Raw genomic sequence first — 26,149 nt, forward strand, 5'->3', positions numbered from 1 at the left:
GTTTTCCCTCAACCAATTGAAGCACAATTGCTGGGTAGCTTCCAGCGTTAGACCTCGGACTCTTTTCGTCATCATTCATTCACATATCATCATTCATACCGGTGCGGCGTGCTGTACTTGTACAAGAATGCGGCCGTTCGGCTACAAGTATCATTCACAGAATAAGTGTGGTACGCACAATATGCCTCAGGCTGCAGTGTAAGCCTTCAGATCCCTCCACCATACAAGAGAAAAAAAGTAATACGACTGAAAAATGTACCTATATATGTAACTATATGTATGTATAAAAACTCTGATCGTCTAACAACTGCTTAATTAGCCTTACTTACTTACTTACTTACTTAAAATGGCTTTTAAGGAACCCGAAGGTTCATTGCTGCCCTCACATAAGCCCGCCATCAGTCCCTATCCTGTGCAAGATTAATCCAGTCTCTACCCCCACCTCCCTCAAATCCATTTTAATATTATCCTCTCATATACGTCTCGGCCTCCCCAAAGGTCTTTTTTCCCTCCGGTCTCCCAACTAACCATTCCCATCTAACCTAACCTCTTGTACTCCCACGAAGTCTATTCTATATCTAGCTAGTTCTTTTGCTACTAATGTTACCCCTCCTGTTCTATAAAATTTAGTTACGTTCCAAGTACCAAATCTCAAAAACTTATTCCTTTGCTGTGGTCGTGCAGAGAGGATCAGTCCTATTCCTAGGCTTTTGTAGGGATTCGTAACAAGCTGTTTTTTACGGTGATGGGTTGTTAGCCCTTCGCCTAACCCCCAAGCTGGAGGACCACTCCTTATCGGCTGTCCACGACTGCTTATTCAATATATTCGCAGCTACCCTCCTAGCCTACTGCTTTTAAAACAGAAGAACAATGATATCTTATTTATTAGTGACACTATTTTACTTAGAGTTCATCATAGCGATTTATATAACCTTTCATTTATCTCTACGGCCTAGAAGTTCCTATTCTCATAACCTGCTGATATGACTTCAGTTTATTGGTTTTATTTCAGTTGCTTTGGGATTGAATATGATTACAAAGTATTCTTTATATTTTCCATGATTTTTCAAGTAAGAAGAATATACTTAGACAGCATTAGTTCCAATGCTTACCGGCATGACTATGATGATGATGATGATGATGAATTATAAATCACTAAAACTTTTTCTATGCTATTACTTGAAATAAGCTTACATTTTTTCATAATGAGAAAAAAATATCAAATATGATTACAGAATTATATTATAGTCTACCTCAATATCTGAAATATTTGCACATTTCCATGTCAATTTTATTATTTGTTTTTCTACATATACGAGGGTTTGTATGAAAGTGATGCCTACGCATTTTTTCTTTTAAATCTGCCGATTCATGATGCTGCGAATTTCATTTACTTACTTACTGGCTTTTAAGGAAACCGCAGGTTCATTGCCGACTCACATAAGCCCCCCCATCAGTCCCTATCCTATGCAAGATTAATCCAGTCTCTATCACCATATCCCATCTCCCTCAAATCCATTTTAATATTATCCTCCCATCTACGTTTCGGCCTCCCCAAAGGTCCTTTTCCCTCCGGCCTTCCAACTAACACTCTATATGCATTTCTGGATTCGTCCATACGTGCTACATGCCCTGCCCATCTCAAACGTCTGCATTTAATGATCCTAATTATGTCAGGTGAAGAATACAATGCGTGCAGTTCTGCGTTGTGTAACTTCCTCCATTCTCCCACTTAGCCCCAGATATTTCCCTAAGAACCTTATTCTCAAGCACCCTTAACCTATGTTCCTCTCTCAAAGTGAGAGTCCAAGTTTTACAACCATACAGAACAACCGGTAATATAACTGTTTCATAAATTCTAACTTTCAGATTTTTTGAAAGCAGACTGGATGACAAAAACTTCTCAACCGAATAATAACAGGCATTTCCTATATTTATTTTGCGTTTAATTTCCTCCAGAGTGTCATTTATATTTGTTACTATCGCCCCAAGATATTTGAATTTTTCCACCTCTTCGAGAGATAATTCTCCAATTTTTATATTTCCATTTCGTAGAATATTCTGGTCACGAGACATAATCATATACAGCAAATTTCATTTAGTGACCACAAAATATCTCTAGTGAAACATGCGATAAGTCACATGAAAGCGAAACAACAGCTGTTCAAAATAGTAGACGTTTCCTGTATTTTTATGAAAAAAAAAAAACAGCTGTGATTGAATTCCTCACTGTGAGAAAAATGAGGTCCATACTGGCCTAAGAAATGCGTATCGTGACAGTGCAGTTAGATACTCGGTGAGACACTTCAAGAGCGGAGAGATGAACATACTTACAGTAGTTGGCAAGCCTCGAAGGAGCCGGCCAGCAACGGCAGTGACAGGATGCAAGAAGGATCGAATCGACGCAACTTATGAAGGAAGACCGCCGTATTACAACACGTGAACTATGTGATGCAGAAAAAACCGGAAAATCAACTTTTATAGTGGTACAACGTCTCATTTACAGATGGCGACTTCGCTGAAAAATAACAGGATGTTCATGATAGATGTTGGAATACTTCACTTAAATGTTATAAAACTAGGAATTAAATTTTCTGAGAACAAATTTAGGAGGCGAAACTTTCGTACCGATCTAAAAATTGAGTACAGATTCTAGGAAACCTATATTATTAGCATAAATACCACTACCGTAAATATTATGTTAATGCAGATTATAACATAATGTTTAGTGGTCCAACATTTTAATGTTACAATGTGCTCTCTTTCTTGAATTAGTCTATGATTAATGTTTTATAGGTCGCTGAGAATTTGGTATAAATTCTAACATAATTCAATTTCAATCTTGTCATAATTCAACCTCGCAAATGTCTAGCGCAATAATTAACAACAGATTCCAATTAGAAACAACAACAACCAAATTTCTTGGCTTAAAAATCGATAATGTGTTAAATTGGAAAAATCATATTAAAGAAATTACCCCAAAACTAAATTCAGCTTGTTTTGCTATTAGATCTATGCAAACGATAGTAAATATCAATACCTTAAAAACAATATACTTTGCATATTTCCACTCGGTAATGAGTTTTGGAATAATATTCTGGGGAAATTCCACAGATAGTAACAATATATTTATATTGCAAAAAGAGTAATTAGAATAATAGTAGGTGCGAAATCTAGGTAATCTTGTAGGCCTATTTTCAAAAAACTACAAATAATGCCCATGACTTGTCAGTATATCTTTTCATTAATAATAATCTTCCTCGTATGTAAAAATTTGTAACTAATTCAACAGTTCATAGCATAAATACACGTCAAAAATGATTTTCATACTCCATCGGCATTCTATAGTACTATCAGAAAGGAGTGCATTATATGGCAGTAAAATTTTTTAATAGCTTCCCTGTCGATATAAAAAATGAAACTCAAAACATAAAATTATTTAGGGCCAAATTAAAGAAGTACCTAATTTCTCACGCCTTCTATTCTGTAGGTGAATTCATGACATTCAATAACACTTCATGAAATTTATACTAAAACTTTGTGTTATACTAGTAGACTATATTGTAAATCTAGTCTGTATATATTTAATCTAGACTGTGACTATAAATTAAGATTTTATAATAGTATTAATTTTTTTTATTTGTTCCATATTCTAGCTGTAAGCATGTATGATACCATGGAATGTTAATAACTACAATACAATACAATACAATGCCGAAATTTGATTAGTGATCTAAAGTATATAACTTAATTTTACATTCAAAGATAATAAATGTAACATAAGTTTCTTTTGAACCAGGTTAAATGGTGGTTAACAATTAATGAGCCCGAGAACCATTCTTTCGCATACGAAACGGGAATATTCCCTACGTACAACCCTAACATGTCGGCCCCTGGAGTCGGGACTTACATGGCAGCTAAGAATATGATTTTAGCGCATGCTCACGCCTTCCGTCTTTATGAAAAGGAATTTCGAGCATCTCAAAATGGTAAGGGTATTTTACGTTTACCACATCTTTGTAAAATGCTACATATATGAATTACGTTAAAACTAGCATAATCAAATTTATATCCTGCCCAAATTCAATCTCAGTATTCCTGTCACTAAATCACAAGAAAGGACAGTGGCTACCATGGACATAATATCAGAGAGAACGGTGCGCGTGATAAGACAAGAACTATACGGCATTGAGAAAGAAGTCAGTTCGTTCACAACACCAGATAAAAATCGCGAACGTCTTAAGACTGTTGCGATCTTGGACGATTTTGACCAGTAATAAGGAGGGGAGAGCACGAATTTTGAAAATATTCGCATAGAAATTGTTTGTAAGGAAATGAATTAACAGAGCAACTACTATTACATCATAAGCAAAAGATACGTGCCTATGTGTTGTAAAAATATCAGCTCTATAGTTTTAGTATATTTCGAGAAAATAATATAATATTCTGATGCATAAAAGCATAATGTGATAAGAATTTTGTTATGTAATATTAGTTACATTTAAAACAGATACAGTACCTAGGTAACTTTGCTTTGTACTATAATATTGTTTTATTAGTTTATTGATTACTTTTATCAGGCTAAAGGTACCATCAATATAAATTCCAACTTATCATGTCATACATAGTCTCTTTTTTGGGGATATCACTTTCTTTATGAATGATGTGTTTCATCCACTTAATACAGTACAATATTATACTACTATGGAATTTAAGTGAATATTCCTTCTTAACTCTTTATTATGTTACTAGCCGTACCCGTGCTCTCCGCTGCACCCGTTAGAAATAATATAAAGTAATTACATAATTAAAATAGGACATTTGATCCAGGGAACATTCGTGTTTGATAGAAGGATAAATCGTTTAATATTTTACTTAATTTAAATTGCATCCAAATAATTAAAATGCGATCATTTTGGTCCAGAGACACTCATTGGTGCAATGACAATTCCTTTATAATGTTTCTAATTTTTATTACATGCAACCATAGTTTAATGAACATTGACATCATTTAGATTTAATGTGTATATTTTATTTTACTTGTTATAGGTTTCCATTGAATTATGGTAATAACTTAATTTTAACCCTTGTTTTCTACGTATTCAGTAAATGGCGTTTGGCCCACTATGGTTCTGAACCCTTCAAATAACTTAAATTATATAATATAATATAATATAATATAATATAATATAATATAATATAATATAATATAATATAATATAATATAATATAATATAATATAATATAATATAATATAATATAATATTATATTATATTATATTGTATTATATTATATTATATTTAACTATATTATATTATATTATATTATATTATATTATATTATATTATATTATATTATATTATATTATATTATATTATATTATATTATATTATATTATATTATATCATATCAGAAGTTACTGTAATAACATTATAGCATTATGTCCATCTAGAGAAACTACACTTTCCAATGGTGAAATAATAATTAAGTATACAAATCGGTTAATTCAGTTTCCGATATTACTTCACACAAACACAGAAACATTATCAGTAGGCTATCTTTAATAGCTTTCGATTGTTGCTGTCCAAGGCCCCTTATAGACGAAGTCATTTGTTTTTTATTTCAATACACGGCCTTAGATGGCAGTTATTTTAATTTTAAAACTCATTTATCTCATTAAATATCAGTCCTATCAAAATTTGTCAAGGAATAAAACTTATCGCAAATTATTTTTAAAGAAACGTTTGTTATGTAACATTTTTCACAAAAATCAATAATAAGCGAGATATTTCGATTTATTTAATTCAGGCCCCCTTATAACCCACATTTTAAATAATGTATTTTGAATGCCATATAGCCTAAAATCTAAGTTACAACGAACATAATTTATATTCCAATTTTCATCGATATCCGTTCATCCATTATCGAGTGAAAAGGTAACAAACATACAGACAGACAGACATACAAACAAAAATTTCAAAAAAGCGATTTTCGGTTTCAGGGTGGTTAATTATATATGTTAGGACCAATTATTTTTGGAAAATCGAAAAAACAGAAAAAATTTCGGCTACAGATATATTATTAGTATAGATTAACTTTTAAAACACAACTGCAGTATTAAGAAATCAGTATTAGTACTTTTGTTTTACAGACAATATAGATAATATCAAACACAAATAAGCCATATAAAAATAACGACATAAAATTTAATGTTCCGCTTTTGAATTTTGTGCACCACTATTTTCTTAATCCAACAGGCTGCTCATTCATATACACAATCCTTCCTCTTTCCATACTTAGCGCTTGATGCCCACGCACGACGTCAAGGTGAGAAAAATGCGCTTACTTTGACATCACCTGACTAGTACAACAGCTGCTTTCCCTCTTCCTATCTACCGCAAACTATGACGTCACCCACCGGCAGAGATAAAATCCTAGGTTGTGTTGTCATTTGTTTCAGGAAAAGTTTCGTTAGCGCTGGCTAGGTCGTGGTTTGAGCCATTAGACCTAAACTCGGCCAAGGACAAGGAGGCAGCGGATCGGATGAATATTATCGGGGTATGTTTTCTTGGAATTCCTCATACAGAATAAGTTACATACTCCTTGTGTTAACTTATGTTTCATTTTCTCATCTCTACGTTTTTAAAATCTATGTCGCATTCATAGACAGCAATAAAGAATGAGACTCGTATTTGTGCCACCCAACAGACTGCCAGATTGTGTCCTGCAAAAATATAATAGCCTGCATTTTCCTGAAGAGTTATTTCCCTAGAAAATGGCAACGGAAGAGTTAGACTAACTTTTTGGAAGCTTAATAGAACACGAACTATTTCACTTCAAATATTTTTATTTACATGTCATAAAACTTAATGCTACTTATCCCAATTCAGGGGGTCAGAAGCAAAGGGCTAAAAGTGATATTTCTAAAAACATGAGTTAAGGCTATATGTACGTGAAGGACCATCAGAAAATGCAGACTATAAATTTCTTATATTTTATAAGGATATGTATACTACTCACAATTGGATAAAAATGCAAGGTACCACAACAAAACTTATTAGAACTTAAATACCTGATAAAAGTATAAGAAATATTACTAATAATATTTTTTAGAATTCCCTTTTTATTTTAAATTAAATTTTCGAAAATTTGAAAATTTTCACACATATTATTTCATAACTCCACAACCATTAAAGATAGAATTCTGAAGTTTTGTACACTGATTTAACATGCATTTATGCAAATTGTAGACTACAATAATGCCCATTTCTTTGAAAATAAAAAAATTGGTCACAAAATATTATGTAAATTTTAATACATTTTATATGGGACAAATAAAAAGGTAATTGTATCAAAATAAACAACTCTCCATGTCTAAGAGTAGTCCACTTTTCAGAAATAAATGTTTATTACATGCAGGAAAAATATTAAAGATGTCAGAGAGATCATAACAATGTTTTGGTTACCAAGTAATGTAACTGCAGAATTTACTTGTTTTTTTTTTTTCATACTTTGATATAATTGGTTTGAAAAATATTATTAGTAACCCTTTACATATTTTTATAAGATATTTAAGTTCTAATAAATTTTGTTGTGGTACCTTATAATTTTTGTCCAATTGTGAGTTCATTTCCTTATAAAATTTTAGAAATTTAGAGCCTGCATTTTTTGATAATATTTGTGGTCGTTCACGAACATATACCCTTAAGTGCCTCCAGGGGAAGCTAAAGCATCTAGAATTTTATTGGCAAAGGGTGAATCACGAGGATTTGCCGGTTTTTAAGGAGCTTATTCCGAAGACATTCTGAGCAAAAAATTTCATATAAACATGAGTCCTATTCTCAATATTTACAAAATTACGTTCCGTTATTGGAACGCATTGCTGTGAACGCGTGATCTTGGTCAGCGTGCAGTCAGCAGCCAGCGCGGGCGCTACGTAAATCAAAGATAGACGTATGCAGTTACGTAGCGCGACGAGTGCCGTTCACAAGCGTGCGGTCAAGTGTATTCAAGCGGACGGCGACATTTTTTTAAATGTGTTGTAAACTCTCCAAGACTGTAAATTAGGATGCAAAATTGAACTGCAACTAATTAAGTCGGTGGAAGTGGTGTGATTTGTGTACGTCCAGTAATGGAATATGGTGCTGCATGTTGGGATCCTTACAGACTAGAACATATTAAGACACTGGAAAAGATTAAAAAACGGGCTCTCAAGTGTTGTCGGAAAAATTCACGATTAAAATGGGACACACTCACGGACAGGAGAACGCGAATTCGATTATGCGCACTGTTCAAAACATACAGAGGTGAGCCTGCCTGGAGAGAAATAAAAAATGGGTTGCAGCCGCCAAATTACTCTTCAAGGAACGACCACTCATATAAATTGAGGGAAAGAAGACAGAGGACGGACACTGGAAAGTTTTCTTTTCTCAATCGTACTATCAGGGACTGGAATGCTTTACCTGCAAACTTACTAAAGGCTTTACCAACAACCAAAAATGTATTTAAAAATAGGCTTAAGGACTTTACTAATAGACGATTATTATACACAGTATTTAAAGGGTGTAAATGATATTTTGTTATTGAAGTGTTCTATCAGTGAAGAATTATGTTGTGTCAGTGAAGTGTGTTGTGTCAGTGAAGTGTGTTAAGTGAAACGTGTTCCTGTCAGTGAAGCTTTATAGTTTATAGTGGCAGTGCAAAGTATTTGAACAGTGAAATGTTTTTGAAGTGTTAGTGAAATCAGGATATAATCAGTGAAATGTGTCGTAGTTCCAGTGCAGTGAGTGAGTTGACAGCGAAATGAGTGTAGTGTTGAATGGTACTTGTGCAGATATGAACATATCATACTCGTTGGTTTTAGTTCGAACATAGGTTTAAGGTACAAATTAGATTTACTTTAAATGTTATTTTAACCGATCGTGCTTCATTTAATTTACGATGTTCCCTGTTATTATTATTATTATTATTATTATTATTATTATTATTAGTATTAATTAGTATTATTATTAATTGTATTTTTTATTAATTGTGTTTATTATTGCCTTTATTGAGTGTAATTAGTTACCACTGCCACCGGGTATATACCCATTGCAGTGTGAACAAATACATACATGCATACATACAATTGCTGTCATGAGTGCGTAAGAATAATGTAATTTTCTAGTTAAAATAGAAAAAGATGTCTGTACGAAGCAACTAAGGAGTTCACAGCACATTTTTAGCTTCATAATACTTGCCAATTAAAGCAATTATACTTCTGAATGGTTCATTCTCTATTTGTATTATTCTTTTACCTTCAAACTAAAGGAAACACGTATTTTACAAACAATTTTAAATTAGTGTAACTCTGTAAATATTGACAATAGGAACTATGTTTATATGATATTTTTGCTCAAGATGTCTTAAGAAATAAGCGCCATAAAGGATGGTAAATCCTCGTGAATCACCATGTATAGGCCTATATATTTTAATCACATCACACACTAAACTTGAAATGAAATATCTCACGGAATTCACGAAAGCTTAAGTACTTTCAAATACATTTTCTAAAAAATATCTTAAGTGCACTTATACCTCTTTGCTTCTGACCTCTTCATTCTTCTTCTTCTATATTGCATTCCTATAAAAGAACTAGATTTTTTATGGTAGCCTATAAATTTTACAAATATAAATTCTTTTGCTCATGCCTTCAATTTAAACATGCTGTTGACATACATAGAGAAATTTCTTATCATCAACAAGTACATTATTTACCATCTTTTAAGAGTACAATTCTGCAGTGCTTGGGAAAAGTGGCATAAGCCAGTTTTCACAAACAATTTTTAATAATTTATTGACAATTTACGGAACATCTGCTCGCTTGGGAGAAGAGACATAAGTATTTCTCCCATTACAATAATTCATACAGAAGAAAATAAAGTCGACATAAACCAGTGTAAAGACAGTTTTATTCCTTCTCCTGTAAAATTAACATTTTTGACTTGTGCCACTTTTCCCGAGCACTACAGAATTAAATCTGAAACTTTTATGTTCGAACACACCAGAGGAGGGTTGCTTATTATTATCGATGAATCCGTTGTAATGATCCATTTGAAAGGAAATTGGAGTAAAAGATCTGACAGTTGCAGATCTTTGTGACAATTCAGCTGATCTAGTAGTCTGTCCTTGAATCAGATTTAAAGACTCCAAATCAGTTAGTCCAAACCAGAAATGCAGTCAATACTAGTGCCCTACAATGTTCGAACATGAGACAGACAACCAAGACATTACAAACTTTATCTAATTTCATATGAAGAACTATTCGGAATATCTGTGGTAAAATCCTTAAGCAGTTAAAACATGAAGGATTGTGAATTGATAACAATGAGTATGTTTATAACAAGGTGTAACAACCACGACAGACCTCCTGCAGAGCGAAAATCGGAAAATATCGAAATTCACGACGCTAGTCCATACCGCCAGGTTATTTGAGTGAGAATCTAATAGTACACAATGCAACGAGCCTATAATGGTAGTAATTAAGACGCGAGTATGTTTATGAAACGAGCGCAAGCGAGTTTCATAATTTTCATACGAGCGTCTTAATTACCATTATAGGCAAGTTTCATACGACTTTTTATGCTAGACCATTTTTCTAACTTGAAATTATTCATAAGTATTCATGTCATTCTTATCTGACTGGGGAGCGGAACTGACCTTGTGCAATATCTCGTAAATTTTGAGATGTGCGCAGACGCGAAAGTATTGATTTTTTCCTAGAAACAAATATCATTGACCTTGACATAATCTAGAGAGTAAAATAAATATTAGTCTTGATATAACCTTGAAATTGATTTAGACATTGAAAAACGAGATAACAAATTGAATTTATTTGAATATTATTTACAATTAACGCTAATTATACAGTAACAGACATAACCTTCTGCGACAGTATTGGATTTCCAGCCTCCGTGACATTTCGCTAGTTGTCTTTCGATTGCATATCCGAGAATAATCGATACTTGCGCTTTCATATTGCTACAATGGTGTTTTCTGATCGGTGGAACACCTGAATTTTAATGAATAGGTGTACTTTAATGAGGTCCATTAAAGGGCTGCTATCACGTGTATAATTACTACATTTCGGCATGGTCGAGCATAAATACTTTTAAAGTATTCATGTTAATAAATAATTAGAAGACAACAGCAAATTTAAACTTAAATCACAATATTTATATTTCAGTTGGGCTGGTTTGCTGAACCAATATTTGGAAATGGTGACTTCCCCGAAGTAATGAAGAAGAGGGTAAAAGATAGTAGCACCAAACAGGGCTTCCCATGGTCTAGACTGCCGGAATTTTCACCTGAGGAGAGACAACTGGTAAAAGGTACAATCAAGAAAGTAAATACCGCATGAACTGAGTAAAACATAATAAATTCATCATCCAATATACAGGGTGGGTCAAGAACACTTTGACAAATTCCGAGGAACGATAGATCTCGTAATGAGTATCATTTTTCGTGGATCAAACCTTACTATCTAACGCGTCGTGAAGGAGCTACGCGACATCGAAGAAAAGACAAGTTTGAGTGTCATTGAAGGCCTCCGTGGAACAAGAGTGTAAAACCAAAAAATCTAGAATACATTTTTCAGTAGAAACAAAATAATGTCAGGGTCATATTTCGTTAGCAGAACCATTTGATTAGTCAAGGATACTAGTTTATTCAGATATGGAATGCAACAAGGATAGCAGAGATGGTTTGGACATGAACGGGTTACATCAGCTGCTTGTCTATGCGGATGACGTGAATATGTTAGGAGAAAATCCACAAACGATTAGGGAAAACACGGGGATTTTACTGGAAGCAAGTAAAGAGATAGGTTTGGAAGTAAATCCCGAAAAGACAAAGTATATGATTATGTCTCGTGACCAGAATATTGTACGAAATGGAAATATAAAAATTGGAAATTTATCTTTTGAAGAGGTGGAGAAGTTCAAATATCTGGGCGCAACAGTAACAAATGTAAATGATACTCGGGAGGAAATTAAACACAGAATAAATATGGGAAATGCCTGTTATTATTCGGTTGAGAAGCTTTTATCATCCAGTCTGCTGTCAAAAAATCTGAAAGTTAGAATTCATAAAACAGTTATATTACCGGTTCTTCTGTATGGTTGTGAAACTTGGACTCTCACTTTGAGAGAGGAACAGAGATTAAGGGTGTTTGAGAATAAGGTTCTTAGGAAAATATTTGGGGCTAAGAGGGATGAAGTTACAGGAGAATGGGGAAAGTTACACAACACAGAACTGCACGCATTGTATTCTTCACCTGACATAATTAAGAACATTAAATCCAGACGTTTGAGATGGGCAGGGCATGTAGCACGTATGGGCGAATCCAGAAATGCATATAGAGTGTTAGTTGGAAGGCCGGAGGGAAAAAGACCTTTAGGGAGGCCGAGACGTAGATGGGAAGATAATATTAAAATGGATTTGAGGGAGGTGGGATATGATGGTAGAGAATGGATTAATCTTGCTCAGGATAGAGACCAATGGCGGGCTTATGTGAGGGCGGCAATGAACCTCCGGGTTCCTTAATAGCCAGTAAGTAAGTAATAAGTTAATGTTATAAATGAATACGTCAAAATTAGTTTTTCCATCTAGGGCTACATATTTCTTTAATTTGATGTTACATCCTTTTTTCGGGGGGTCTTCAATGAAATTAATTATACAATTTTTCTGTAAGTATCCACGAGGACATGTTACAGAAAATGTTGAAAACGTCTATTCTGAACCTCATTTCATTACTACACCATCATAGCAGTGACTGTCGGACTCTATCAAACATTTCAGGTTTGTCACCAGTAAAGGTTTAGGCCTACCTAAAATTTATGATCTGAAATTGGCGATCATCTGCTGGGATCTGTCATTTTGCCGTCCGCCTGAATAGAGCAACGTAGTCTGAGGTCCTTCGCAAAATCCACTACTCACGGAGAATGTATCCCTCACTATGAGCAGAGGCATGTCGTTCCAGCACAATAGCGCCTCACATAACTTCATCCTGGTTGTACAAGCACATCTGAACAACATCTACAGGGGGCAATGGATACAGAGAGCGGAACCTGTTGTGTGACCCGTGCGATCACCCGACTTAACGTCCATTTTTTTCTTTAGGATCAGGTGAAAAGAGTAGTGTACACCACCTCCGTTCTATCGCACTTCAGAGTTTGTCGTAGAGATCCTGAATCAATCTGTACATTGGTTTTAAATATTTTGCTCGTCTTAAGGTTGTACACCTTTACATACAAAAAATTTTGTTTTGTATAATATTACTCTGTAAAATTTTTATATAATTCAGAATGGTACCAGAAAGAGAATGAAGTGAACAGATTCCTTGAGATTATGTCTAAATTGTTTTTAAAAATTATTTTGTTTATAATTTTGATATGCAACTTCAAACATGATAGCTAATGCAGTTTTTAAGATAGAGCCACAGATCTAGCTAAAACTATTCTTTAGTGCCTGACATAGAGCTATTTTTTATTTTTATTTACATTAATTAAATATTGCCTTATGTAACTTACAATAATATTTTATGTTGCATAAATCATGTAAAAAAATCCATAGATAATTATTACTTACATTAATGTTATTTTACTCATTATCAGGCACTGGGGAACATTTCAAGCTTCAAAATGACACCAATATCTTCTTGGTATCACCATATTTGACTGAGATATCATGTTTGAAAGAATTAAATATTATAAAATTACTATTTACAGGAAATGAGCCATAAACTTTCAGAGTCTAGAAGACTGCATCATCATATGTCACCCCTAAAGCAGCTTCATGTCGGTCCAGTTTCAGCCTCTTTCTGCCTCTCAAATACCTCCGCCTAGTTTTAACTTCAGGTGTTGAATGTTTTTTTTTTTTTTTTTTTTTTTTTTGGAATTTTTGTTCCTATTTCCCTTGTTGCAACAAATCCTGCGATGGTGCTTGTCCCAAGGCTTATGTCCATTGTCCTCAGAATTGTAATTTCTACTTTTCGACTCTTATTAAAATGACGTACATCATCACTGACACACAAATTTACAGTTTTATGACGAACAGTAAAAGATTATAAGTTACTTCATACTTACTTACTTACTTACTGGCTTTTAAGGAATCCGGAGGTTCATTGCCGCCCTCGCATAAGCCCGCCATTGGTCCCTATCCTCAGCAAGATTAATCCATTCTCTATCATCATATCCCACCTCCCTCATATCCATTTTAATATTATCTTCCCATCTACGTCTTGGCCTCCTCAAAGATCTTTTTCCCTCCGGCCTCCCAACTAACACTCTATATGCATTTCTGGATTCGTTCATACGTGCTACATGTCCTGCCCATCTCAAAAGTCTGGATTTAATGCTCCTAATTATGTCAGGTGAAGTATACAAAGCGTGCAGCTCTGTGTTGTGTAACTTTCTCCATTCTTTATAAGTTACTTCATTATGTAAAAATGTTTTTTCAATCTAATGATCATGCCCAGATATCTATATATCTATTTCGTGACTAGAAAGAAGTTTATTTTACAAGCAATGCTGGACGAGGGGATTGACTGCTACGAAGATCACTCCAAAAGTAATGCACTCCAAAAGTAAGTGACCGTGGCTGATGAAGCAGCATTTTGGAAAATGGGACTGAAAAACCATAAGGCATAAATCGAAAATTCTTATACCAAATTAAAGGGGAGAAAATTCTCTATTAAAATAGTTATATTTTTAGAATTATAATTTTTCATCATTTTTTGCGTTTTGTAGGTGTACATATACCTTAATTTATTGAAAGTATTTGATAATACCTTTTTTCTCGAATAAACAATAGTGACAACTTAAGATGGTCTCATTCTATGAAATCTCTTTCAGAATCTTACAGTTATTTTTTTGTCAAACAGCAGTCAGTTTTGCTAATAAGATGTGATATTTCTTTCCGAATCTCATCAGGAACTTACGACTACTTCGCCCTGAATCATTATACAACATTTCTGGTCACACCTGCACAACAAAAACCTCAACCATCCTTCTTGTCAGATCAAGGAGTACAGGAACTAATTCCCTGGTGGTTACCGGCCTCAAATACGTCGAAGTGGCTCTTCGTAAGTATCAGGCACTAACGTATATCCTGTTTAATACCTCATGAAATTTGTGACGGACTCATATTATCTACTTTCATTTGTTCCATAATCATTGCACAATACCAAAGAAAGAAACTTTCCTATGGAAATTACATGGTGATTCAGAATACAACCGAAAAAAATTAAGGGGTTGTAGAGAGATTCTAGATAAGTATCTTGAGATAGGAAACTAGGCGTTTGCGGGTTTAAACTCGCACGTAATGGCATGAAATAGTTTCTTGGTCGGTACGCCACTGATTGAATCAGCACGTGGTACAGCGGTACAGTAATGTTTTGTCTCTGTGACGCACGTGGTACAGCGGTACAACAATGTTTTGTCTCTGTGACACACGTGGCACAGCGGTACAACAATGTTTTGTCTCTGTGACACACGTGGAATAGCGGAACAACAATGTTTTGACTCTGTTACACAGGTGGCACAGCGGTACAACAATGTTTTGTCCCTGTGACACACGTGGTACAGAGGTGTAATAATGTTTTGTTTCTGTGACACACGTGGTACAACGGTGCAAAATTATTTTGTCTCTGTAACACACGTGGCACAGCGGTACAACAATGTTTTGTCTCTGTAACACACGTGGCACAGCGGTACAACAATTTTTTTGTGTCTGTGATACAGGTGGCACAGCAGTACAACAATGTTTTGTCTCTGTAACACACGTGGCACAGCGGTACAACAATTTTTTGTGTATGTGATACAGGTGGTACAGCGGTACAACAATGTTTTGTCTCTGTGGCACACGTGGTACAGCGGTACAGTAATGTTTTGTCTCTGTGACAGACGTGGTACAGCGGTACAACAATGTTCTGTCTCTGTTGCACACGTGGTACAGTGGTACAACAATGTTTTGTCTCTGTGCCACACGTGGTACAGCGGTACAATAATGTTTTGTGTCTGTGACACGTGGTACAGCGGTACAACAATGTTTTGTCTCTGTGACACACGTGGTACAGCGGTACAACAATGTTTTGTCTCTGTGACTCACGTGGTACAGCGCTACAACAATGTTTTGTCTCTGTGACACACGTGGTACAGCGGTACAACAATGTTTTGTCTCTGTGGCACACGTGGTACAACGGTGCAACAATGTTTTGTCTCTGTGACACACGTGGTACAGCGGTACAACAATGTTTTGTCTCTGTGACCCATGTGGTACAGCGGTACAACAATGTTTTGTGTCTGTGACACGTGGTACAGCGGTACAACAATTTTTTGTCTCTGTGACCCATGTGGTACAGCGGTACAACAATGTTTTGTGTCTGTGACACGTGGTACAGCGGTACAACAATGTTTTGTCTCTGTGACACGCTGTACAGCGGTACAACAATGTTCTGTCTCTGTTACATGCGTGGTACAGCTGTACAACAATGTTCTGTCTCTGTTACATGCGTGGTACAGCTGTACAACAATGTTTTGTCTCTGTGACACACGTGGTACAGCGGTACACAATGTTTTGTCTCTGTCACATACGTGGTACAGCGGTACAACAATGGTCTGTCTTTGTTACCCACGTGGTACAGCGGTACAACAATGTTTTGTCTCTGTGACACACTTGGCACAGCTGCACAACAATGTTTAGTCTTTGTGACACACGTGGTACAGCTGTACAACAATGTTTTGTCTCTGTGACACACGTGGTACAGCTGTACACAATGTTTTGTCTCTGTGACCCATGTGGCACAGCGGTACAACAATGTTTTGTCTCTGTGACACACGTGGTACAGCGGTACAACAATGTTTTGTCTCTGTGACACACGTGGCACAGCGGTACAACAATGTTTTGTCTCTGTGACACACGTGGTACAGCGGTACAACAATGTTTTGTCTCTGTGACACACGTGGTACAGCGGTACAACAATGGTCTGTCTTTGTTACCCACGTGGTACAGGGGTACAACAATGTTTTGTCTCTGTGACACACGTGGTACAGCGGTACAACAATGATCTGTCTTTGTTACCCACGTGGTACAGGGGTACAACAATGTTTTGTCTCTGTGACACACGTGGTACAGCGGTACAACAATGTTTTGTCTCTGTGGCACACGTGGTACAGCGGTACAACAATGTTTTGTCTCTGTGACACACGTGGTACAGCGGTACAACAATGTTTTGTCTCTGTCACACACGTGGCACAGCGATACAACAATGTTTTGTCTCTGTTACACACGTGGTACAGCGGTACAACAATGTTTTGTTTCTGTGGCACACGTGGTACAGCGGTACAACAATGTTTTGTCTCTGTGACACACGTGGTACAGCGGTACAACAATGTTTTGTCTCTGTGACTCACGTGGTACAGCGCTACAACAATGTTTTGTCTCTGTGACACACGTGGTACAGCGGTACAACAATGTTTTGTCTCTGTGGCACACGTGGTACAACGGTGCAACAATGTTTTGTCTCTGTGACACACGTGGTACAGCGGTACAACAATGTTTTGTCTCTGTGGCACACGTGGTACAGCGGTACAACAATGTTCTGTCTCTGTGACACACGTGGTACAGCGGTACAACAATGTTTTGTCTCTGTGACTCACGTGGTATAGCGCTACAACAATGTTTTGTCTCTGTGACACACGTGGTACAGCGGTACAACAATGTTTTGTCTCTGTGACACACGTGGTACAGCGGTACAACAATGTTTTGTCTCTGTGACACACGTGGTACAGCGGTACAACAATGTTTTGTCTCTGTGACTCACGTGGTACAGCGCTACAACAATGTTTTGTCTCTGTGACACAATAGGCAACAATGTAACCGATTTCTGGCAGAGGATGAGGTCGAAGTTCAAATTTCAGCAAGTACTAAATAAGTACATAAACGGAAATGTATGAGGGTGAAACAAAAAGCATTGCAGTGGCATACTGTATCATTATTCGCCGGAAATTTTACAGATTGTGTAAAAGCTAAATCTTGAAAACAAACTTGATTAGTTATTAAAAGTTGGGTTTCAACCATTCCCGAATAAAGTCCGAAACCATCCCTTAATATCCCATATCCCTATTTCATTTTAATATTGGAATAAAATATCATATTTAAACAAATTTAACAGCTCATAACTCAGACATTTTTCGTCGGATACTCCGGTTTCCTTATCTCAAATAGCTTGCTTACAACGCCTCTATTACCACACAAATTTCTTTCATTTAATTTTGAAACTCCCGGTATATTTATATACGGATATTAAAATTATCGAGAACTTCGGAAGTCAGGATTTGCTTTCATATCGCTGAAAACTTTTTAAATTAGGGGAGAGTCGGGTAGTATCGGACATCGGTTAATATCGGAAGTGCGTTTCTTTCATCTACACCATGTGGTAGTACCTGAATGACATGGTTACGTTTCTCTATGCGACATCACAGAAACGTAACCATGTCAATTAGGTACTATCATCGTTTGGTAGATGAAAGAAACTCACTGTCCTATATTACCCGATGTCCGATACTACCCGACTCTCCTCTAATGAGTATATAAAAATGAAGAGCAGTGTTTAACATTAGTATAGATGCTTCAAATCAATTATCTAATTCTAAGTCCTTTTTTTATTAAAGTTAATTTCAAAATTTAACATCAAGAATACTCAAGTTTTTCTTATATGAGCTACTCCATTTTTCTCTGATTTACTTTTAAATATTTGCTGTGTATCATCAGAAACGACTGACATATTTTAACTTGACTCTTATAAAATATTTCAAATTCGGAAGTCATCAATGACTTAAAAAGAAAATAGCGATGTTAATACATACCATTATTTTATTAATTAATTAGTGTTACTTTATATTAACTACAATTTAAAACTACAGGGTGATTCATAAAGATCGTGCAATACTCTAGGGACTAATTTCTGATAAAATTGTGATGAAGTTCATAAAAATGTTTCCCATAATTTGAAAATTAACTAGCTTATTACTTATTACTCGTCAGAAAAATGTGTATCAAAGATCTCGACCTTCTACAGCAAAGCATAGAGTCGCCCAAGACAGAACTGAACTTGTCAACGTAGTACAGTAATAAATCACAGTTGTCAACAGTGGATTCAATTCGCAGTTCGCTGTGAATTATTATGGTATATCGTATGTCCATTGTTCCTAGCTTAGGTCCTTTTTACCACGCATCACAAAATTAAGTTCCGAGGTTTGGCAAATTTTAATATTAATGTGATTTCATGATGATGATGATGATGACGACGCGTTTACTATTTACTCGTGTTTCACAAATATGATATGAAATAATTAATGTTTCTTCAGGTCTCACCGCAAGGTTTCAGAAGACTGTTGAGATTAATAAAACAGCAATACGGCGATGTGCAAATATGTATAACGGAGAACGGATTTGCGGACAGTGGAGAACTTGAAGATGAAATGAAGATGACGTACATTGGTGTAAGTGAATTTGAACTTTTCTCTTACAGTATTGCAAGTTAATAGATAGGGGATTTTGTAGTAGTAGCAATGACATTAATTAGTTTTAAGAAATTAAATTTTTATAATTTTATCTATGTACTTCAATTATTTTAATACGTATTTCGAAATTTGTCCTTTTATCTGAATATTTATTATGTATTACTTCTTTTTCACTGTTTTTAACTCACATACTTATTTACCCACATTTCACATTTTGTGAAACTATATTCCGATACCGTTGGTGGAATTTAATTAATTGATTAATATAATAAGGTCCTTTGAAAAATATTTGGGGCTAAGAAGAATTAAGTTACAGGAGAATGAAGAGAATTACACAACACAGAACTGTACGCATTGTATTCTTCGCCTAACATAATTAGGAACATTAAATCCAGACGTTTGAGATGTGCAGGGCATGTAGCACGTATGGGTGAATCTATAAATGCATATAGAGTGTTAGTTGCAAGACCTGAGGGGGGAAAGACCTTTCGGGAGACCAAGGCGTAGATGGGAGGATAACATTAAAATGGATTTGAGGTGGAATATGATGCAAGGGACTGGATTGATCTTGCTCAGCATAGGGAACGATGCTGGGCTTATGTGGGGGCGGCAATGAACCACCGGATTCCTTAAAAGCCATTTGTAAGTATTAATAAATTTATTTATTTATTTATTTATTTATTTATATATTTATTTATTTATACGTTCACTTGATTATCTGTCTACCTGCCCGTCCGTCCGCCTATCTATTCATCCATCAATTTATTTATTCATTCAATTATGTATTTATTTACCAATTTTTATTACATTTTATTTATTTATTTATATGTTTACTTATTTATCTATCTGCCCGTCCGTCCGCCTATCCATCCATCCATCCATCCATCCATCCATCCATCCATCAATTTATTTATTCATTCAATTATGTATTTATTTACCAATTTTCATTACATTTTATTTATGTATTTATTTATTTACTTCACAGGTTTACAATGTCTTTGACATTGTCCTGTACCTATTTCAAGAATTTATAGCCAATCGCCTCTCATCTCGCCACTATTTTTTTTACTTATTTATTCACATATTCACTCACTCATTACTTTGTGAAATTTTAATTTTTAACAATAATAATAGTAATAATAATAATAATAATAATAATAATATTTATTTGCAGACGTACATGACGGAAATGTATAAAGCTATGTATATCGATGGAGTGAATGTGATCGGATACACTGTCTGGAGTGTCATCGATAATATGGAGTGGAGAGCTGGATACACGTGAGTAAAAAAACATCGGATATTTCCCAACATCTTCCTCTTTAATGAACTATTACATAAGCCATTTTTCTTCCATACGCGTTCTAACATTGAAGGGATACAATGAGACAATCCAAAGTCACACTTTTAACAAACATTTATTTTAGTCAGTTCTTTTCTTATATACATGAGGAACCTAATAGTACAAATTTATAAAAAATATTAAGCAAATGACGTAAATATACGCCGAATAAATTATGATAGTCATCTAATAGCATTGAACTGTGAACCTTTAACACGCTCTCCTGTAAAACTTTGTGTGTGTGTGGCTTAGGACTACATCATTTTCACCCCTTCATTTATTAGAATATGGAAGCTTCGGCCTTTGGTGTTTGTTATAACCAGGCTTCCAGACTTTGGACCCAATACAATAAGTTTACTGTGTATGTACTATAGGTTGATGACTCGCTGCAGGTAGTGAAAGGTAAAGATATGTTGAGGTAACAACGTTGCTATTTAGAGTAGAGTACGGTAGTATGGGGGAACACACACATATGTACATTCTGAAAGTAAATATACATTACACAATGACAATGTCAAACGAATGTGAAACACATTTATTCCCCTGTATTTTATAAGCATTTGTGTTTAATTATACACAGTGTTAATGATGGAAATAAACATGTAGCAATTTTAATTTCTTCATTTATCCGATTGGTCGTCTTTAGGAATTGCAGTGAGAGTAACGAATTGCAATGTACAACAAGATATATTTTCAGTGTCTCAAACGTAAATCTTTTTCGGTACTGTGAAAAGGTACATTCTACGTCGCATGACGTGATAGGAACAAAACGAAAAAACCTAACATCATTGCAGTCTCTAAGAGACATTCCTTTATTCTCGGGTGACTATGTCCACTAATTTGCTGTTTATGTTACACAATGTTCCATATCCGTTATATTTACATAAAAATGATTTCCACGTTCAGTAACCGGTGTACTTGGTGTCTTATTAATTCTCTGCATCATTTCCTCAACTAATTTGAGGGCTTCCGGCATCTCTTGCTCTCACTTTTCTAACCGTGTAATAGTTTCAAACACAGTTTGACAATGGATTTGTATGAAAACGATATTATTCGTCAGAACCTTCAAATTCAGAGCGTTTTTCTTTGCTTATTTTGTAGGCATTCATTCTACAGTACCCCCACCCACTGTACGCTTTACCACTACACTCAGTACACCGTTATGCGGATTTCCCACTGAACTGCTCTATTGGGTACGAAGTCTCGAAGCCTAGTTATAACGGATTTGTAACCGTGACGGTGTTGGTGTAGACAATGTTATTAGACGTAAACTTATTCTATAGCGAAGATGCATTATGTTCCCCATGGTCATTGAAATCACCCGATATGAAAATAACGAAGTGAAAAATGGAGGCGTAATTCAGCTCCTGATTTTGAACGAGTCTCTGACAAATATTTTAAAATATTCCTCCATTACTTACTAAATATATTTTACACTCATTTTCGAAGGGGCACCGTTCATTGTGTGATACATTCAATTTCCTTCCAGATCAAAATTTGGTCTTTATCACGTGAACTTCACTGATCCTGCTAGACCTCGAATTCCCAAGGCATCTTCATACATGATGAAGGAAATTACGTCGACTCGCAAGATACCGCAGAAATATGCCGACCTTGCTGCGACCTTCAGCCTTGATATACGTCCCAAGAAGAACGACCTGTCTTAAATCTTTCTATTGGATCAGACATTTCTGTCTGATCGCGTGTCACAAGTGAAGACAATAATTTTAGGTGAAACTTGCCGTTTCAAGTGTATATGAGAATTCCCGTGAAGAACTTCCCTTCTATCTTAAATAAAACTTTATTTATTGTAAGTCATCGAAGCGCACAGTATTCTGATTTCTTCATTCCTTAATTATTTCTAGCCCTAATAATGAAAAATATTGGAACATACTTCATAACAACCTTGTACCAAAAAACGTTATGACGTACCATCTGTTTGCATAGATACTATTATGTCTATACAGAATGTCAAGAAACACGGGCTCTAGGAAAAAGGCGAGGGGCGATAAAAAGAGAAACCTAGAGTCAGGAAGTGATAGGGGAGAAAGTAGTGTAAAGAATAAGGGTACACGTGTAAGTGGAAATCTAGTATTTGAAAGTGAAAGCGTGGGGGGGGGAAATAAAAGAGGAATAGAAGAAGAAATAAGTAGAAAGACAGACAAAGACAGAAATAAGGCAGAGACGAACAGTAAAGAAAGGTCAGAACCTGCGACACCTGAGGATATAGCAGAGATACAGATTGATTTATATAGAACTGACACATTTCTTTCATTAATTGTTTCAAAACGAATTGTGCTAGTGACAACATATTATACCTAAAATGTAGAGGAATTTTGGGAGATTATTTACCTCTATAGCAAATGTTGAAAATGTCCTCCATCCTGCATAAGGCACAACTCAACACGTCGTTCCATGTTACTGGCCACTCGTTGGAGGACTCTGTTGTTAGCTTGAATCTCCTGTGTGATGATGTGCTTCAGATCGTCCAATGTCAGGGGACGTGTGGCGTAAACCCTGTCTTTTAAGTAACCCCATAGAAAGAAGTCCGGCGTTGTCAAATCAGGAGATCTCGGTGGCCACAGCTACTCAAAGGGCATACCAGAAAGAATTTTGTGTTCGCAATCCTCCCAAAAGAAACACAATACTGGGACTGGTAAACAAATTGGAAACAACTGGATCTATGGTGAGTGAAAAGGGCAAGCATCGTTCATCTAGGCTTCCCACGGTTGTTGTTGACGTAAGAGCACGACTGGAGCAGTCACCCAAAAAATCATTAAGACGTTTGTCGCAGGAGACAGGGTACACCTACTCAATGTGTCAGAGAGCCTAAAGCCATATGGGGTTACGGTTGTTCATCAGCTACAGGAACCGGATAAGGATAAAAGATTGAATTATTGTCGTTGGTTTCAGACGTTCATTGTGCAAAATCCTGCCATATTGTCCATTACATGGTTCACAGATGAAGCATGGTTCCATTTATCCGGTTATGTGACGACCGAATAATTTCCAGGAACCTGTGGCCACCGAGATCTCCGGATTTGACAACGCCGGACTTCTTTCTATGGGGTTACTTAAAAGAGGGTTTACGCCACACGTCCCCAGACATTGGACGATCTGAAGCACAACATCACACAGGAGATTCAAACTATTGACAACAGAGTCCTCCAACGAGTGGCCAGTAACATGAAACGACGTGTTGAGTTGTGCCTTATGCAGGATGGAGGACATTTTCAACATTTGCTATAGAGGTAAATAACCTCCCAAAATTCTTCTACATTTTAGATATAATAAGTTGTCGCTAGCACAATTCGTTTTGAAACAATTAATGAAAGAAATGTGTCAGTCCTATATAAATCACTCTGTATTTGATACGTTTAAAAAATGTGGATGTGATCAAAAAGTGCAAATAAAGTGAAACTGGAAAAGATCGAGAAGTATAGGGGAGAGAGAAAGTGTATAATCAGATGTGTAGAATAAAATATAAGTAGGCTATTTATAGGAAGTGAGAATAGTGACAATGGATTAAGTGTAAGCAGAATACTGAGAAAGTGAAAGTGAGCGCAAAAAGGAATGAGAGAAAATAGTGAGAAAGGGTTAAGAGAAGTGAATAAATGACAGCATAAAATTAGTACTAACATTTCAGCGTTGAAACAGTAAATGAATAAAAGAGAAAGATAGGAGAAAAGGTCAAAGAACAAATAGGACAAATAATTCAATATGATAATTTATAGAGAAAAATTGAAATTGAGATTTTAGTGAATAGTGAAAGGAGTATAGAATATTAGTTATATTAGGATTAATGAACAAATAGAGAATAGCAAATGAAATGTAGGAGACATACAGAAGGGGAGTTTGACCAAGTAACAAAAAAGGTACATAGTGTAATTGGGAGTATTTGTGTAGACGTGTACTGCAAATAATGTGTTATTGTAATAATATGTTAATGGTGGCACCGGATACAGAAATGTGAGGTACACCATTACATGTAAAGAAATGCTGTGACGAAATATATCATATCATATCATATCATATCATATCATATCATATCATATCATATCATATCATATCATATCATATCATATATCATATCATATATCATATCATATCATATATCATATCATATCATATCATATCATATCATATCATAGGCCTATCATATCATACAGGATGTAACTGACTTTTTCAAAATTTGAGGGGATGTAGAGGATGATATTGCGAAGATTTTTGACCAGGAACCCTTAACCGGAAACGAGAATTAGAGTATCTACAGCACTGTGAATGTTGCTGTTCCTGATTTTGTGATGGCGAACTTTCTACTAATTCAATAGGCTAAATAAAACATCAGAATAATTTGACGAACTTTACTGACTCTCACATTAACAATAAATGTTCAAAGTGTCGACATAGCGTGCAACGGCGAACCATATTCTGTCTTACTCAAAGATTCCACGTTCCCCTCTTATGGAATCAAATGCCGTAAAGATGCATTCAGTAAGTTCATTTACTGTTTCTATCGGTGTTGCGTGCACAATACCCTTCACACATCCTCACAAGAAAAAGTCAGGAGAGGTGAAGTCAGGGGAACGTGCAGGCCAAGGTTCCAGTTTCACTCATTAGGAAGGAAATGACAAAGCTGATCAAAGCTGTAGATTTATTTAAGTTTCGAGACGGACTCCTCCAGGGATTGGCTCACGAGTCACAAAAATGCTGCAGATGCTTCAATTTTCATTTCCAGTTGTGGGTTTCTTTGATAAAAAAAACAATCTTGTACATATCACCATCTAAATCCTCCCAAATTTCGAGAAAGCTATTTCATTACATACTGTAGCTATATAAACATTTACTCGAATGAATTCTATGGATTTTGTTAGTATATTTATTAACTACAAGAGAACTTACTAGAGAAATTCACAAGAAAGTTTGAAGCCGTCAAAGTTATTTCGACATTTAGGTACCAAACATGAAGATATAAGAGAAAGTCCTGTGGAATTCCTTGAAACAAAGCTGAACAACCTGCAAGGAGCAATCCGTTCTTAATTCGTCAATTAGTACTAATGAAAAGAATTGCTGAGGAGTTGTGGAGTTACATTTCGCATTATATTACTCCAGTAAACCACATACAATTGCCGAAAATTTCATTTCAGCGACAGCTGTTCATATGGTGCAAATAATAATTGAGACTGACAAACTCAAGCAAACATCTCTTCCCAATAACACGATTCAAAGACGTATAAGTAACAA

The 26,149-nt window shown here is 35.5% G+C and overlaps 1 protein-coding gene across 1 annotated transcript in view; it reads left to right on the forward strand.

The window, feature by feature from the left end:
* LOC138699430 (myrosinase 1-like) overlaps positions 1 to 23,471 on the forward strand; it is a 36,520-nt gene extending 13,049 nt beyond the window's left edge. Inside the window, exons 5-11 of the mRNA XM_069825291.1 lie at positions 3,800 to 3,989; positions 6,462 to 6,559; positions 11,226 to 11,370; positions 14,971 to 15,122; positions 19,408 to 19,542; positions 20,738 to 20,844; positions 22,395 to 23,471. Coding sequence (XP_069681392.1) covers positions 3,800 to 3,989; positions 6,462 to 6,559; positions 11,226 to 11,370; positions 14,971 to 15,122; positions 19,408 to 19,542; positions 20,738 to 20,844; positions 22,395 to 22,572 — 1,005 coding nt within the window. The 3' untranslated portion in view covers positions 22,573 to 23,471. The remainder of the gene's footprint in view (positions 1 to 3,799; positions 3,990 to 6,461; positions 6,560 to 11,225; positions 11,371 to 14,970; positions 15,123 to 19,407; positions 19,543 to 20,737; positions 20,845 to 22,394) is intronic.
* Positions 23,472 to 26,149: the final 2,678 nt, after the last annotated feature.

The sequence above is a fragment of the Periplaneta americana genome, chromosome 5 (genome assembly GCF_040183065.1).
Source record: "Periplaneta americana isolate PAMFEO1 chromosome 5, P.americana_PAMFEO1_priV1, whole genome shotgun sequence".
NCBI lineage: Eukaryota > Metazoa > Arthropoda > Insecta > Blattodea > Blattidae > Periplaneta > Periplaneta americana.